Source organism: Erythrolamprus reginae, chromosome 3 (genome assembly GCF_031021105.1).
Source record: "Erythrolamprus reginae isolate rEryReg1 chromosome 3, rEryReg1.hap1, whole genome shotgun sequence".
NCBI classification, from domain to species: Eukaryota; Metazoa; Chordata; class Lepidosauria; order Squamata; family Dipsadidae; genus Erythrolamprus; species Erythrolamprus reginae.
In genome coordinates, this window is record NC_091952.1 from 174,060,507 (window position 1) to 174,078,666 (window position 18,160).

Below are 18,160 nucleotides of genomic sequence, written 5' to 3' on the forward strand. Positions count from 1 at the left end.
CCCAGGCCGGCTGCAACCTTTTAAAACACGCGCGCCGCTTCGCAGCTGTCTCCTGAAGCCGAACGCGGAAGTTAGCGTTTGGCTTCAGGAGACAGCTCCTTGGCGCTTGTATCTCGAATTTGGGCTTGTAAGTAGAACAAAAATATCTCTCCCCTCCCAGCTCTTATCTCGAGTTGCTCTTAAGTAGAGCAGCTCTTATGTCGGGGTTCCACTGTATATTTAATGCTTTTGGACTTCTCACTGGCTTGATAAGCATTTTAGAATATAAAATTGGTAGGTTGGTGGTATGCAGAGCTTTATTTGGAAGTGTTCCCAAAAGAAAAAAAAGTGGTAGAAACATTACTGTGGGAGTGTTAAGGAGCAATTTCACTATTTTGCAGTGAGATGCTTGAGGACAAACATTTTATGAGCAGGCAAATCCTCTAATGATTTTCAATTTTTGTGGCATACTCTCTACATACTAAATGGGCCCATTAGCAAAAAAGCTTGCCTACTTCTAGATTAGAAAATCATGCAAATAATTATTCAGTAATTATATTTTTGTAAAATATTAGGTAAAAGCATTCTCAAGATTAATGCGAGATTGCTTATCTGCATGTTGTTTCCCCATCATTCTTTTTACCAGTCCAGCAAAAGAATGTTAAACTAGCATCTCATTTTCTAAGCGCAGAAATTAAAAAGTGCATAGTTAGATCTAATAAGCAAATAAGTTTATTTATTTTATTTATTTATTTATTGGATTTGTATGCCGCCCCTCTCCGTGGACAAGTTAATGGCAGAATGTAAAATCCACCCCAATCTTGATTTTGTTAACTATATTTCTTAGGCTGATCTTGCTCACATGAAGGTGACAAATATTTGAAAAGTCTGAAAAACTACTCAAAAGTTCTGCTACTGGTTCTCCAGAATCTGTCAGAACCTGCTGAATTTCACTTCTGCTTCAGGGGTGAATTTAACCCCCATAAAAGAAGGAAGCATACCTCTCCAAAAACACAAGGTATCAAAGCCAACCCCAGTCAGACTGAAAAATGTGGAGAGATCTAGTCCTATTTGGCTTGTAGCATACAATGTTATGGAAATCTACACATACTGGTCACAATTCAGTCCCAACAGCTTAGATTGGTAGTTCATTCTGTTCAGTTCTTGCACGTTTATCCTTGGTGCACCATATGTGTAGGGGGCAACTAGCTTTATACCAATTAACTAGCAGTACTTGGTTTGCTGGCTCCTTCGGGTTCCTCCACTGGTCTCATTTTGTGTCATGATGCCTCTTGTCCGATCAGGTCCAACGCCATCTTATTGATTGATTGATTGATTGATTGATTGATTTGATTTGTATGCCGCCCCTCTCCGTAGACTAGGGGCGGCTCACAACAGCAATAGAACAATTAATAACAAATCTAATAATTTAAAAACATTTTAAAAACCCCATTATTAATCAGACATACATACAAACATACTATACATAAATTGTACAGGCCCCGGGGGAGATATCTCAATTCCCCCATGCCTGGTGGCAAAGGTGGGTTTTAAGGAGTTTACGGAAGGCAAGGAAGGTGGGGGCAGTTCTAATCTCCGGGGGGAGCTGGTTCCAGAGAGTCGGGGCCGCCACAGAGAAGGCTCTTTCCCTGGGACCCGCCAAACGACATTGTTTAGTCGACGGGACCCGGAGAAGGCCAACTCTGTGGGACCTAATCGGTCACTGGTGTTCGTGCGGCAGAAGGCGGTCCTGGAGATATTCTGGTCCGATGCCATGAAGGGCTTTATAGGTCATAACTAACACTTTGAATTGTGACCGGAAACTGATCAGCAACCAATGCAGACTGCGGAGTGTTGGTGTGACATGGGCATACCTGGGGAAGCCCATGATTGCTCTCGCAGCTGCATTCTGCATGATCTGAAGTTTCCGAATACTTTTCAAAGGTAGCCCCATGTAGAGAGCGTTACAGTAGTCGAATCTCGAATCTTCCACTCTTCGCATAATGCCTCTTGATTTTTCTACACCAAAGTGGTACTCTTTTATCTACTCACAATATTACATGATTTTGAACTGCTTGGAGCTAAGGATCAAGTGATGGGAGCTTGCTTCATCTCTCAGAGCTGGTCTCGAAGAGCCAGAGTACAGAACATTTCTGGCTGTCACTTTCAACATCATTAAGCTTCTGTGCCACTGCACCCATATCCTCCATTAGAAGTGGAGCATACAAATCCCTCTTAGTAAGCTTCAGTCAGAATTAAAAAGTGTCCACTGTCTTTGTGCAATGCATAAACTTCCAGGTTCTCACTTACAATTAAAAATTGAAAGAGGTCTCATTTAATCATTGATCATAGTTTATAGCCCACCTTCCTAACACTAATAATTCTGCCAAACCCTTGTTGGTTCATGGGGACCTCCAGGTGTCATTGAATACATATAATCAAAAACAGATCATGCCAGACTAATCTTATGGACCAGGGGAATGCCGTCGATGGGATTTACTTGGACTTTTGACAAAGTAAGCCATAACCTACCACTAAATAAACTAGGAAAATGTGGAATGGACAGCAACACCTCCAGATGGATTCAAAATTGGCTAACTAACTGCACTGAACTTGTAGTGATCAATGGAACTACATCTACATGGATAGGTGCAAAATACATAAGGATCTTGACAAACGTGAACAATGGGCTCTATCTAACAAAATGAAATTCAATGGTGAAAAAAGTAAAAAAAGTAAGGTTCTACATTTAGGCAAGAAAAACAAAATGCACAGGTACAGTATATTCAGTATATTGCTCAACAGTAGTAACTGTGAAAGGGATCTTGAAGTCCTAGTGGACAAACATTTAAATATGAGCCAGCAGTGTGCAGTGTGGAGCAGCTGCCCAAAAAACCAACACAGTTCTAGGCTGCATTAAGAGAGGGATAGAATCAAGATCACGCAAAGTGTTAATACCTTGGTAAGGCCTTGGTAAGGCCCCACTTGGGATACTTGGAATACTGCATTCAATTTTGGTCGCTACGATGCAAAAAGGATTTCTAGAAAAAGTGCAGAGAAGAGCAACAAAGATGATTAGGGAACTGGAGGCTAAAACCTATGAAGAACGGTTGCAGGAACTGGGCATGGCTAGTTTAATGAAAAGAAGGACCAGGGGAGACATGATAGCAGACTTCCAGTATCTCAGGGGTTGCCACAAAGAAGAAGGAGTCAACCTATTCTCCGAAGCACCTGAGGCTAGAACAAGAAGCAATGGGTGGAAACTAAACAAGGAGGGAAGTAACTTAGAACTAAGGAGAAATTTCCTGACAGTCAGAACGGTTGATCAGTGGAACAGCTTGCCTCCAGAAGTTGTGAATGCCCCAACACTGGAAATTTTTAAGCAGATGTTGGATAACTATCTGTCTGAAGTAGTGTAGGGAAGTGGTTAGGAGGAAGAAAAAGCCAAAAGTGTAACTCAGTGGTTTTGTCTCTTTCCAGCCAGAAAATACAGTCTTAGGCATGCACTTAGTGACTGATTTGCTTAATGACAGAGTTGCCAGTCCCAATTATCAGTTGTACAACCTACAAAATTGTTGAGGGCAATATCTACATTCCAAAATTTCTTTTTTTTTTCTATTTTGATGCTGTACGCATATATTTTCCCAGTAGTCTTTCCTAGCTTTATCCCATTTACAGTGGTACCTCTATTTACGAACTTAATTTGTTCCGTGACCAGGTTCTTAAGTAGAAAAGTTTGTAAGAAGAAGCAATTTTTCCCATAGGAATCAATGTAAAAGCAAATAATGTGTGTGATTGGGGAAACCACAGGGAGGGTGGAGGCCCTGTTTCCTCCCAGGAGATTCCTAGAGAGGCCCCACAGAGGCTTCTCCCTGCCTTTTCCGGCCCTGTTTCCTCCCAGGAGATTCCTAGAGAGGCCCCACGGAGGCTTTTTCCTTCCTTCTCCGGTTACAGTTTTGGAGGCTCGGGTTTGTAAGCGGAAAATTGTTCTTGAGAAGAGGTAAAAAAATCTTGAACACCCAGTTCTTATCTAGAAAAGTTCGTAAGTAGAGGCGTTCGTAGGTAGAGGTACCACTGTACATGATTTCTATAATTATAGAAGTAAGGGAGGGCTTAGAATCCAGACAAGATTACAGTCTACAGTTAACCACTAAGTTGTGCCTGAAATGGGAACTGGACAAGAACTTTTCTGGCTGTTCACATGTGCAGTATATATTCAAAGTTGAATTTTTATTTAACTGAATTCCAAAAAAGAATTCTGGATGATATGATAATGATAATTTTATAAAATGAGTACATTTGGTACTCTGTGTTGTTTTGAATTCATCTTCACAATTTTCTGCCCTTGGCCAAGCTAGTTAGAGTTGATGGAAATTGAAATTGAAAACATCTGGGTGGCTTCAGGAATACTTCTCCTTTTTATAGATATTTTATGGCACAGTGCTACTTAGCTATGCAAGATATGCATGTTTCATATGAGCATAATGAGTTCTGTCTTTCTTTTATACTCCTCTAAACGTGTTTAAGGTGGTTAAACCTAAAATGAGTCAGAATTGTAATTAATACAAATTAATGTTACACATTTTATAAAAGCATATTTGCTTGAGAATATCTTTGCCTACCAATTGAAGAAAGTTTGGAAAGATCTTAATTGAGAAAGCATTCTCTCATATTTCATAAAAGGTGAAAGGGGAAGACTAGGATCAGGGGAAGAATGTTCTTCAAAATCTTAAGGCTAGGCAAGTTCACAAGGGAAAATACATAGTATCTGCATTACTTTACGAGCTGTATATCATACCTAGTTGTTGTGGCCTGTCGGCTGCCAGCCCCTCCAACAGCCAAATCAGATGAGGCGGCGTGAGAGTTAGAGCCAGCATCAAAGCAGCCTGAGAACCCTGAGGGGGAAGAGGGAATGGAGTTATCAGAGATAGAGACAGGTGGAGCCTGGGCCATTCTTCAACCCTTAGATCAGACCTGGGCAAAGTGTGGCCCCGGGGCCGGAGGCGGTCCACCCGCTGTCTGTGACCGGCCCGCAGAGGTAGGAAGGAAGGAGGAGAAATAAAGGAAGGAAGGGAGGAAGGAGAAATGGAGGAAGGAAGGAAGGAAAGAGAAATGGAGGGAGGGAGGGAGGAAGGAAGGAAGGAAGGAAGGAAGGAAGGAAGGAAGGAAGGAAGGAAGGAAGGAGAAATTCTCTTTCCATGCCCTTTTGCAAAAGTCCAATAAATGCTCATTCATTGGTTTCATTGGCCTTTCCAAGAAATGTAAAGCAAACCCCCCACCCCCACCTCTCAGCCTCCACTATGTTTTCTCAACTGACAATGTAGGTCAGTTGAAGAGAGGCACCTGAAAGGAATATAGTGAAAGAGAAGTAAAGAACTGCCCCAAAGCAGAAATAAAAGGCAGAGAAAATCAGAGAGACAGAAGCTTCTCTCTATCTGGAGAAGGAAGGAAGGAAGGAAGGAAGGAAGGGAGGGAGGGAGGGAGGAAGGAAGGAAGGAAGGAAGGAAGGGGTGGGCAATTAATTTATAATTATAATATAATTATAATATATAATATAATATAATATATAATTATAATTTATAATTATAATATAATTAACTCAATTCTACCCAATAATATACAGTATTGGGTAGAACTGAGTTAATTATATTAATCCGGCCCTCTAAAACCATCCAAATTTCTCATGCGGCCCCATGGCAAAATTAATTGCCCACCCCTGCCTTAGATGGAGACCCCAGGTGACTGATGAGGAAGAGGAGGAACAGCTGGGTCCAGTGCCTGACGCGCGGATGTACAGAAGGCAGAGGAGAGGAGAGCAGTGGAAATCTATGGGCTGATCCTTGGGATGGAAGAACCACAGCTGCTAGCAAAGCCCTACCCTAGCTCTGGGGATAAATGGCAAGGGGTGGAGATTAATAGGTGTAGCAGACAACTATTCATCTCCATGCTGGACAGACCTGTTACCTGCTGTGTGTGTGTGTGTGTGTGTGTGTGTGAGAGAGAGAGAGAGAGAGACAGACAGACAGACAGAGAGAGAGACAGAGAGAGACAGAGAGACAGAGAGAGAGACAGAGACAGAGAGAGAGACAGAGACAGAGACAGAGAGAGAGAGAGAGAGAGAGAGAGAGACTTGCTTGGGCTGCTGGCGCTCCTAATAAAGGCATCATTGATTTAACTACAGAGGGTTTGTTGTGTTTGGGAGACAGGTCAGAACACTAGTGTTGCATTCAAAAATAAAGCAAAGCAATCAGTAAATCTGTTTCAATGAGCTTGCTGCAAAGTCCACATTCATGTTTTGAGCCCAATTAGCAGCTTAGCTGCAGCACTCTGCAAAATTCCCAAACTATTTTCAAATGTGGTGCTGCATAGAGTGCATCAATATAACTCAAAGCATTGTTTTCATTTTACAGGTGAGAACCCAATGCTGAAAAAAACAGCAACCTGGAAAGATCACTTTGCAAATGTCCAAAAAATAAGATAGTGTATGTATCCAATTTGACCGGAGTTCAATGGGACTTGCATCTAATAGAAGCAGAAGCAAAACTAAGTCTTTTGTATCACTAGGTAAGCATTCTAGAGACTACATTATATTAACTAAGAGATAACTCTTTTATGTTCATATTAAGTATCATATTAAAGAACCCCCTGCTATTGAATTGTGGCAATCAAAGAAACTCAGGTGTTCAGAAAATTAGAATATTTTTCCTATTCTACAATTCATGGGAATTTCCAAGGAAAGTCACGACAATAATTATGAGAAGTGAAAAAGAAAACCTACTTCTTTTTAGAAGCATTAAAGCAGAAAATAGTTAATGATCACTTATTTCCTTTTTTAATGTTTAAAAAACCTGAATAAATTACTGCATCTTCAAAGCCAGCAATATATTAGTCTGACAGTATGCTACCATGGAGTTTTGATTGACTGAAGAAATTGCAAAAAGGCATAACGTATGTATGCTTTGTAATCTTAGTAGTGTAAAAATTCTTATATGCCTGTTAGTACTGAGTGTATGGACAACTCCTCTCCCCTCCCAAATTCTTCACAGCCATGTTATCCTATTTAGTGCTTAGGATATTAAGTAAATACATCATTTTGGCATATCTTGGGTGATTTGCAGATTTTCCCAAACAAACTGCAAAGAGGCTTAGCAGAACTGCAACTGAAATGGGCATATAATGTAATGACTATTGTACTTAATTTTTTTTAAAAAAATCCCTAATTTTCTTGAACGCGTGAAAAAAGAGGTGGTTATTTGGGTTCATAAATGTTCCTTATATCAAAGCATTATCATTTGCTCATTTTCAGATATTAAATTTTAATGACTTGGAGCATTATGGCTCATTTACATAACTTTATAAATCTGAATCATCGCTTGCACAAAGTTTACATTTGTCTAGGAGGATCTGGTTGCAGCTGGGATTTTCCTTAAGGTCATGAAATACTAGCCAATAACAATGTATCTTCGTGATTGAAATAAGTTTTAACTAGTGGAATGCCCATCATTCTCAAAGACGGGGCTGTTTAAACTAGTGAGCGCAGAACATTTATCAGATTGATGGATCTTACTTTTTCAGTTTTGAAATGAACATGGGGATGATGTATTCCAATCCCTTTAGGGGGGAAAGAAGGATTTTGAAACTGTAGATATGAGGCAGGATCAGGTCTGTCTTTATTCTATCACTCGGAAGCCTTGGGTAGATAGACTTTAGTTGATTTCAACCTGATTAATTGTGTGCTAGATGATTGAATCCTTTGGCAATATTCCTCCCTGGTGAATGGCATCCAACTGCCTCCCCATCTCCCCCCACCGCCTCCTTTCTATGGGCTTCCATTAAAAATAATTTTGCTTGGGCCATCATCTTTTCCTCTTTCATGGGTCTTCCCAGATATATCCATGTTTCTCCAACACTCCGTGGACTGCATTGGTTGCCGATTGGTTTCTGGATGCAATTCAGAGTGTTGTTCATGACCTACAAAGCCCTACATGGCATCGGACCAGATTATTTATGGGACCACCTTCTGCCGCATGAATCCCAGTGACTGGTTAGGTCCCACAGAGTTGGCCTTTTCCAGGTCTCGTTGGCCTTTTCCAGGTCTCGTTGGCCTTTTCCAGGTCTCGTTGGCCTTTTCCAGGTCTCGTTGGCCAGACAATGTTTTTGGCGGGGCCTAGGGAAAGAGCCTTCTCTGTGGCGGCCCCGGCTCTCTGGACTGAGCTCCCTTCAGAGATTCACACTGCCCCCACCCTCCTCGCCTTTCGCAAGAGCCTTAAGACTCATGTAACTGAATTTAAACATGCCTGGGATAAACATATCTCCATTGTAAGATAAAATACAGGAAATAGTATAAGGGCAGACTAGATGGACCATGAGGTCTTTTTCTGCCGTCAGTCTTCTATGTTTCTATGTTTCTATGTCGCCAGGCATGGGGAAATTAGATCAAGGCCCCCCCCCCCCCCCCCCCCATTTAAATCTGATGAGTGGTTGTGAGTGAATTGGCTGACTGATTTTAATATATTGGAATTTTAGTTTGTAATTTTTAATTAATTAGATTTGTTGTTGCATTGTTTATATTGTGTCTTGTGAGCCACTCCGAGTCTTCGGAGAAGGGCAGCAAACAAATCTAATTAATAATAATAATAATAATAATAATAATAATAATAATAATAATAATATAATTTCTGATCTGAAAATTGGGATGGCTTGGGTTTTTTTGGGTGGGCTTTTACATCTGGGCTGCAAAACCTTAGATGATTCATTTATTTATTTATTTTGTCAAACATGTACGAAATAAAAAGTGTAAGTATAAACATGGACATGAGCACATAATCAGAGTACAAAAAAATGGGGACAGTAGGATTTGGACGCTTGGCATGCTGGTGCGCTTATGCATGTCTCCTTGTAGACCTCTTAGGAATGGTGTGAGGTCCACAGTAAACAGTAAACAGTTTAAAGTTAAACTATGGGAGTTTGAGGAAGTAACAATGGACTCAGGTAGAGCATTCCAGGCATTGACTGCTCTATTGTATTTTCTGCAATCGAGTTTGGAGCTATTTATCTTGGGTTTGTATTTATTGTTTGCCCATGTATTATTGTGGCTGAAGCTGAAGGAGTTGTTGACATGTAGGACATTGTAGCAGACAATTTTCTGTACTATGTTTACGTCAGACCATTTTATCTTTAATTTTTAATTAATTTTTAATTTTGATCTTTAAGGAGTTTTTTTAAAATCGGTTGATAATCATAGCTATAAATTAGCTAATAGTCATCTGCAGCTCTATATTTTAACCTCACCTTTCAATAATTGAGGAGTCTTTGATCCAAATTTTAAATGTATTAAATTTCATTTAAAAAAAAGAAACAGATTTTTTTTCTTAATAGAAATTTGGTTTGACTTTTTAAGACAGGGATAGTTTTGATACTTAAAGGCACACACACGTAGAACCTTAAAAATGGTTGTCAGGCTGGTTTATAATAAAATTAGTAAAATAAAAGAAAACATGATGTAAAAATTAAAAATACCCTTCACTCTAAACAAGTTCAGATTTGGAACAGTAAAAAACCAAAGCAAGACATTTTTAACTCCTGGGAGAGCGAAAAGTTCTGGCATTAATAAAGAATACCCTGTTTTCCCCAAAATAATATGCTCAGTTGGGCTTTTGAGTGCCAATAAAGCCAAGCCCTTATTTCAGGGTTAAAAAACATATAAGACAGGGTCTTATTTTCAGGGAAACTTGGGTAGCAGTTAGCTGATTGTCCCCTTCAAAAGAAATTCTAGAGCTTATAAATTAGATATAAGCTATACAAAGGGAAGGTTGCCTCTCTATTTTTTGTCATTAATAATTTCACGTGGCATACAGAGAAAAGCAGATTATTTTAATGAGCATACAAGTAACATGGAGATAAATATCTGTTTAACTTACCATGTCCCACACTGCATAGAGCTTTAAAAGCAAGCATTAATTTATTGGTTTGGAAATTGATTGTAAGTAGTGACACACAGTGGATTAAGCTGACCAAACACATCTGTCTGGCCAAGTTAATTAGCCTCAAGTAAACTGTAGAAGTCACTGCTTCAGAAAGCATAGCGACAGCACAAAGTTAGATCGGGGGCCATTTCATAACACAGACATAATCCATTAGGAGAACTTGAGATATATTCTAGAATAGGTTGACAATTTTTCTGGACAGATGATCCATCTATTTTGTCAGGATTGATTAGTATTATTTGTCATTCACCGCATCGTCAGTTCCATACTTTGGTCCCTTTACATAATTTATATGGAAACAGGAAATGTGTGTGATTATTTTTTTTCCTTTGCTTTGCTTCTTCTTATCTCAGCTTTTCAGTTACAATGAATTTCTAACAATCATGTTTACCTAGTAGAAAGGAAGAAATAAGGTCATTTTTAACTTAAGTTATCCGCCACATCCAAAAACATTAATTTTAAGGGAGAATATAATTTCTATTTAAGAACTAATAAGGGAGAATATGTGTAGCTCAGGGCTGATATGAAGGGTCCTTGGTTGCTTGTTTTTTGCAGACATTTCATTACCAAACTAGGTAACATTGTCAGGACCTATGATGTTACCTAGTTTGGGTAATGAAACCTCTGCAAAAAAACAACAAGCAAAACTAAAGAGCACCAAGGACCCCTTCTATTTAAGAACTCAAAGTTTATCTTTTTGGGTAGCGAGGATGAGATTTTAAAAGACACTTATTCATCTCTATTATAAATTTAGAAGATTTATGGTGTTTCTAAACAAATAAATACTGCTTGGCCACAGGGAGCCAAATGTAGGGGATAGAAGAAGACTTTTTCTCCCCCAGGTTGTATCATTCTTCTCCTTTCCCAGAGTAGAAATAGAAACTATTTAAGTAGTGTTCAAGGATACAGCTCTCTGATAAATGCAGTTATTGCAAGAACTAAAAACACTGTTAAGAAGAAACCTAACAATTGTCAAGGGGAAGATACAAGTCTTATTTATAGTGGAAGCTATTATTTGATTCTTCTGCTTTTTTCTAGTTCTTTAACACAATATACTACAAGATGTAGTAATCTTATGTCTTCCAACTAAGATGGCTTTAATGTAGGATTCAACAAATACACAGAGGAAAAGTTGTTAGTGGTTATTGTTATAGATTATCTCATGGATATCTCCAGACAACAGTAGAATGGAAACTGTGTTTTGGAGTTTCTCACAGCCATCAGATAGGCAACCAGGGAAATAAAATGTTGGCATTCTCAACTTGATGTCTCCAACTGAGTTTAACTGCAGATTCCAAGTTCTGTGTGCTGCCTGGAGAGTCCAAGCATGGGTTATCAATTCATCTGATTGGCCAGAGACTGAGATGCAATTTCTTTGGCCACACCTCTTTCTCTGGTCGAGCTCCAATTTTTTCAACTCAGTCGGCCTAGAGGGACGCAGATTGAGTTGCTCCTGATTATTGTTATTGAGTCATCACACTAAATTGAGTTCAGTTAGGATTTAATTGGAAATTGTGTTAAATTGAAGAAAATTACCATTTTGGCTGGAAAAGTGCTGAAATGGCCTGTAGCCACCATTGCCATGTGTTGATTGAGAGGACAGGCACAATAGAAGAAACCACAGCATAGCAAAATCCGCCTTTGAAGTCCCGAGGCTTGTCTCGGCATCGGCTGGCTACTCAGAGCTTCAGATTTCAGCAGCTCTGTACTGATTGGCTCGCTGATAAGTGGCCATTGTGTGGACATTATTTTCTTGCAGATCCAATCGACTTGAGGTCCAGAAGTGGTGCGGTGAGTTTAACAGAGAGCAATTAGACTTCAATAGCCTTGCTAACAACTGAGGCTTTGGTCAGAAATTTGTTTGTTTCCATGCAAGCAACCCTATTGCTGGCTTGCAGACATGAGCTTCTGGATGTTTTAGCAGCACACCTATGCACCAGACCCATCCACCTACAGTGTTACTGGATGATGGGTTAATTTAGAGCAGGCAGAGTGGTATCTACAGTTCAAAATCCAGACACCATAGAATCATGGTTTCTCCATAAACTGGGAGAAACCAGACCACCAGACTGACCCATTTAGGGGCCGTAATCGACACCCTGACCTCCCAAATCTTCCACTCGCAGGAACATAGAGTCCACTCAGACTCTATTGCCTACAGCAACGACTGTGCTGCAAGTTCTGGACCTTTTGCAGGTAGATTTTTTCCTGTCCACAAATACCCTTCACAGACAAGTGGCATCCTTTTCCACTGTCCTTTAAGGAGAGTGCTCAACTCCACCTTTATATCACCTAAGAATGCAGAGCTTTTTGAAAGGGGTGTCCAACTTGTTTCCTCAAATTGTTCATAGGCACCCTACCTGGGATCGGTCAGTTGTCCTACAAGAACTCGTGGCATCTCCGTTTGAGCTTCTCCACTCAACTAGTATCAGATTGTTGAGTTTCAAGGTTGCATTTCTATTAGCAATCACTTCAGTTCACAGAATTTCAGAACTAGCAGCCCTGTCGGTACGTCAGGACATGTATTTTTCATGCTGACGGAGCGATCCTTCTGTTAAATCCAATGTTTGTGTCAAAGGTCAATACATTGTTCCGCAGAACTTAAGAAGTTATTCTGCCAGACTTTTGCCCGAATTCTAGACATCTGAGTGAAAGGCGTTGGCATACTTTGGACATCCACAGTATGTTACGCAAATATATTAAGCAGACAGCAGTTCAGGTACTTGAAGGCACTCTTTGTGTCCTTTTAACCTAGAACAATGGGTAAGAAGGTGTCACCATCTACCATAGGTTGTTGGCTAAATGCTTGCATCATGCTGGCCTATGAGCATCAGGCCAGATCAGCTCCTCGCTGTACTTACATACTTTTCATAGTGCTTTATAGTCTCTCTAAGTGGTTTACAGCATATTGCCCCCAACAGTCTGGGTCCACATTTTATCAACCTTGGATGGATGGAAGATTGAGTCAATCTTTACCAGTCAGGATCAAACTCCTGACTATGGGCAGAGTCAGAACACAATGCTACATTCTAACCACTGGGCCATCCTGGCTTCTAAATAATGAGAATTCTTTTGGAATACTCTCTTTTGGAAACTAAACCAGTGTATTTTCCCAGAAATAACTTGCTGGTAATTGTTAATGTAATTTATGGTGTCTTAAGAATGTCAGTTTTTATGATGCTGAGATTTTTCAGAAATTTGACAGGTCTCAAGAAGACTCTACATGACTCAGATCATTTGTCACATAGTTGTATTTCATTTTAATCAGACTGTATTTAAACCCCAATATTGCATTCTCTGAATTTCTTAAATACCAATACTAGTGTTGTTCTGGGATGATGGGAATTTGCAACCCAATATATTTAGAGAACTCCAGCTAGTAAAATACTAATTTAGAGAATCTAATATAGCATTAACTACAATATTTATAGCATTACACCCACATACCTTTCCTATGCTAAATAGAATATATAGTTCCCAAGTTCCTAAGCAGCTTGGTAACTGCCCAGTTTTAGTATATTTATCATATGTTTACCTTGTTGTTTTTAACATTTGTTATACTGTAGAAATTCTTTCCTCACATAGCAATTAAGCAAATGACAAAAACAGGTGGACATGCTTTGGTAGCATTTTGATCTTGTATACATGGACTACATATAGACTACATTATATATATATATATATGTGTGTGTGTGTGTGTGTGTGTGTATGTATGTATATGCATATGTATATGTATATATATGTCACATGTTTTTTTGCTGAATTTGAAAATTAAGGGAGACTAGGATAGATCTATTTCAGCCTTATTTTGGCCTCATCGGCTAGCCATACCCACTGGGACTTGAACCTGCAACCTTTGCCTTGTAAGGCAGAGAATTACCCTCTAGGCTACAGTATCCAATCCCTTCAGCTCCAGGGAAGGGTTACATATTTTTGTGTGGAATCACCCTGGTGAAAGCCGAATATGCCAAGACCGTCATACTTGTACCCGTGAAAATCTACAAAAACAAATATATATACATATATATTAAGCAAAAACATGTGATTCAGCAAAAACATGTGTATCACATGTTTTTGCTGAATATTTAAAAGGCTGAAATAGCGCTATCCTAGTCCCCCTTAATTTTAAATATTCAGCAAAAACATGTGATACATACAGAACATAGTTTGTTGGCTATGAATAAATTAACTGCCTTGAAATGGCCCTGGGTTGGGCCTAGACGCAAAAAGGATTAGATTAGATTAGATTTATTGGATTTATATGCCGCCCCTCTCCGCAAACTCGGGGCAGCTCACAACAAAGTAAAAACAATACATAATAACAAATCCAATACCCACCAATCCAATTACAATGTTAAGCTAAAAAATTCATAAAAAACAACCCCAGAATATTAAAAACAAGCACACAATCAATCTAACACCAAAACAACATGGGCAAGGGGGAGATGTTTCAGTTCCCCCATGCCTGACGGCAGAGGTGGGTTTTAAGGAGTTTGCGAAAGGCAAGGAGCTGTGACGTTCCTTCAATATACCAGGGTGATCCAACAGAAAAAACATATAGCCCCTCCCTGGTACAAAGCTGAAGGGATCAGATCTGGTGGCCTAGAGGTTAATACTCTGCCTTACAAGGCAGAAGCCCCAGGATCAAATCCCAGTAAGGGTATGGCTAGCTGATGAGGCCAGAACAAGGCCGAAATAGCGCTATCCTAGCCTCCCTTAATTTTAAAAATTCAGCAAAAACATGTGATACATATAATACTACTACTACTACTACTACTACTACTACTACTAATAATAATAATAATAATAATAATAATAATAATAATAATTTATTAGATTTGTATGCCGCCCCTCTCTGAAGACATATATTTGTTTAGTAGTCCATGTATACATATATATTAGGAGTCCATGTATACAAAATCAGTTTAGGAAATAGAGTAAGTTGGCTGATGCAATTTTTGCTAGCTTTAGTTTCTTGAAAAAAAATTATATATGGAATATTTCAAAACATTCTGTGTTTCATCAAAAATACAATCTATTCTGAAAATAAGCACATCTCTTTGTCTAAACTTTGTCTACTATTATATTGTTTGTCATTACTCGTATCAGCAGTAGTATATTTAGGGGAAAATAGATATATTCATAAAGCATGAATAATATTATACTGATATTGTGTTTCCCCGAAAATAAGACCCTGTCTTATTTTTTTTTGAACTCTGAAATAAGTGCTTGGCCTGATTGCCATACACTCAAAAGTCCAATTGGCCTTATTATAGAAACATAGAAGATTGACGTCAGAAAAAGACCTCATGGTCCATCTAGTCTGCCCTTATACTATTTCTTGTACTGTATTTTATCTTAGGATGGATATATGTTTATCCCAGGCATGTTTAAATTCAGTTACTGTGAATTTACCAACCACGTCTGCCGGAAGTTTGTTCCAAGCATCTACTACTCTTTCAGTAAAATAATATTTTCTCTTGTTGCTTCTGATCTTTCCCCCAACTAACCTCAGATTGTGCCCCCTTGTTCTTGTGTTCACTGTCCTATTAAAAACACTTCCCTCCTGAACCTTATTTAACCCTTTAACATATTTAAATGTTTCGATCATGTCCCCCTTTCCCTTCCGTCCTCCAGACTATACAGATTATTATCAGGGGGATGTCTTATTTTGGAGGAAACAGGATGATAATTATTATTATTATTATTTTATTATTATTATTTATTAGATTTGTATGCCGCCCCTCTCCGTAGACTCCAAATTGTAATGGCACTATTTCATAAAGTTCTCTTTGGGCCTGAATGAGCTAAAGCATAGCTAGAAAATACTATTTGCGAGAGCTACAGTGGTGCAGTGGTTAGAATGCAGTATTGCAAGTTAACTCTGCTCACATTGCCCGGAATGTGATTCTTTAGATCCCGACTGGCTCAAGGTTGACTCAGCCTTTCATCCTTCTGAGGTCGCTAAAATGAGGACCCATCTCCTTGGTGTCAATATGCTGACTCTGTAAACCCTTTAGAGAGGCTATAAAGCATTGCTAAGCAGTATATACGTCTATTACTATTTTCATTTTTATATTGCAGGAAATAATCATTAGTCTATTTGATTTTCTCCTACTAACAGCACAAGAAGGAGACTCTGATGGCTACATCCAGAAATGTAAGACAAGCAATCCATTGCATCAAAGTGGTTTTACCATGGAGACTTCCCATAAAAAGACCTGCCAGTTTTAGCCATGCCTGCTATAAAAATATGTCGTCAGACTCTGCTGCCAGAGCCCTTCCTACAAATGCAGTGGAACTTCTTGGCCATACGTATCTCTCAGATAACTACAGTAATGTCACCAAGAAAATTATTTCCAAGGTGGGGAGAAACTTGCACAACCAAAGGAATCATCCTTTGTGGTTGATTAAGGAACGTGTGAAAGACCACTTCTACAAGCACTACTTGGTACGTTCTCGGAACCCACTGTTTTCTGTGTATGACGATTTGTCTCCTGTGGTCACTGTAGAACAAAACTTTGATCGACTGCTTATTCCACAAGACCATCCGAGCAGGAAGAAAGGGGATAACTACTACTTAAACCATACTCACATGCTAAGAGCTCACACATCGGCCCACCAATGGGATTTGATACATGCCGGACTTGATGCATTTTTGGTTGTGGGAGATGTTTATCGTCGGGATCAGGTTGATAGCACCCATTATGCAATCTTCCATCAAATGGAAGGAGTACGACTCTTCACCAGCCATGAAGTAAGTCTGATTTTTCTCTGATCGTTAAGATAAGCTTGAATTAAAATATTATCTAGAAAAGCTTTCTTCTGTTTTACAAATCTATCGGTTTTACCCTCTCAAGTAATCTCCAGATTTGGCGATGGATTTTATATGTGTATTTTCTACAGCAGAATTAGAACTACAGTAGTACCCCTAGATACGAGCATAATTCGTTCCATAAGGGAGCTTGTATCTTGAGGCAACTCGTATTCTGGAACAAATAACTTTTTCCCCCTCCGAGATAACCAAAAGCAAGGATTCTAACCAAAAGCAAGATTCTTGCGCCACCTAGTGGACGCTCGGTTCGTATCCCGAATTTCAGCTCGGGAGTAGAACAGAAATGTCTCTCCCCTCCTAGCTCGTATCTGGAAATACTCGCATGTAGAGCAGCTCGTATCTAGAGGTACTACTGTACATTTATATTTTACGAGGGTTATCCGGAAAGTAAGGTTACAAGGCACGTAACTTGTGGGGAATGTTCGCGGGGGAAGTTGGTATTAACTAACCTGTAGCAGGAAACTAGCAGAAGGGAATGAGCAGTGCCAGTGGTCAAATAGATCATCAACTGGCGTTGTGGTTAAGGTTAGAGATGATTCTGTTTCCCGCCAAGTGTGAATTGTGCTCTGTAATACACTACCTGAATGCTAAGGGCTTGAACGCTGCTGCTATTCATTGCAAAATCATTTCAGTTTATGGAGAGGACGCCAAAAAAATTCAAAACTCAGCAATCAGTGAGAAAAACCTTGAAACATTGTTGAACAGCAATCAGAGAGATTTTCTTCAATTTTCTGCACCACATCATCAGTCACAACGGCTGGCCACCTACTTCTGTCTTCATCGTGAATTTCTGTCCTTGGATTTGAATTCCTGTACCCATTTTGTCACATGCTGTCTTGACATTACGTCATCTCCACAGACTGAAACGATTTTGTTATGAATTGCAACAGCATTCGTGTTCTTAGCATTCAGGTAGTGTATTACTGTGCCCACTTCACACTTGGAGGGAAATGGAATGAGGACGCTCATCTCTAACCACGCCAGTCAATGATCTACTGACCACTGGCACAATATTACTATTACACAATAGTAATACAGTGATACCTTGTCTTACAAACCCGGGGTTTAAGATTTTTTTTGCCTCTTCTTCCAAACTATTTTCACCTTACACACCCAAGCTGCCACTACTGGGATGCCCTGCCTCTGGACTTCTGTTGCCAGCGAAGCGCCCGTTTTTGCGCTGCTGGGATTCCCATGAGGCTTCCCTCCATGAGAAACACCACCTCCGGACCTTCCGTATTTTTGCGATGCTGCAGGGGAATCCCAGCAGCACAAAAATGGGTGCTTTGCTGGCAAGGGAAGTCCGGAGGTGGGGTTTCCCAGGGAGGGGAGCCTCAGCGAAATCACAGCATCACAAAAA

The 18,160-nt window shown here is 39.7% G+C and overlaps 1 protein-coding gene across 8 annotated transcripts in view; it reads left to right on the forward strand.

Moving 5' to 3' along the window:
• Positions 1-18,160, forward strand: part of FARS2 (phenylalanyl-tRNA synthetase 2, mitochondrial) — a 288,657-nt gene that overhangs the window by 51,987 nt on the left and 218,510 nt on the right. For 6 of the 8 annotated variants that reach the window (XM_070747189.1, XM_070747194.1, XM_070747195.1 and 3 more), the window contains 2 exons: positions 6,390-6,543; positions 16,090-16,722. In XM_070747189.1, coding sequence (XP_070603290.1) covers positions 16,108-16,722 — 615 coding nt within the window. In that variant the 5' untranslated portion in view covers positions 6,390-6,543; positions 16,090-16,107. The remainder of the gene's footprint in view (positions 1-6,389; positions 6,544-16,089; positions 16,723-18,160) is intronic. The other 2 variants (XM_070747191.1, XM_070747193.1) reach the window with 1 other exon arrangement.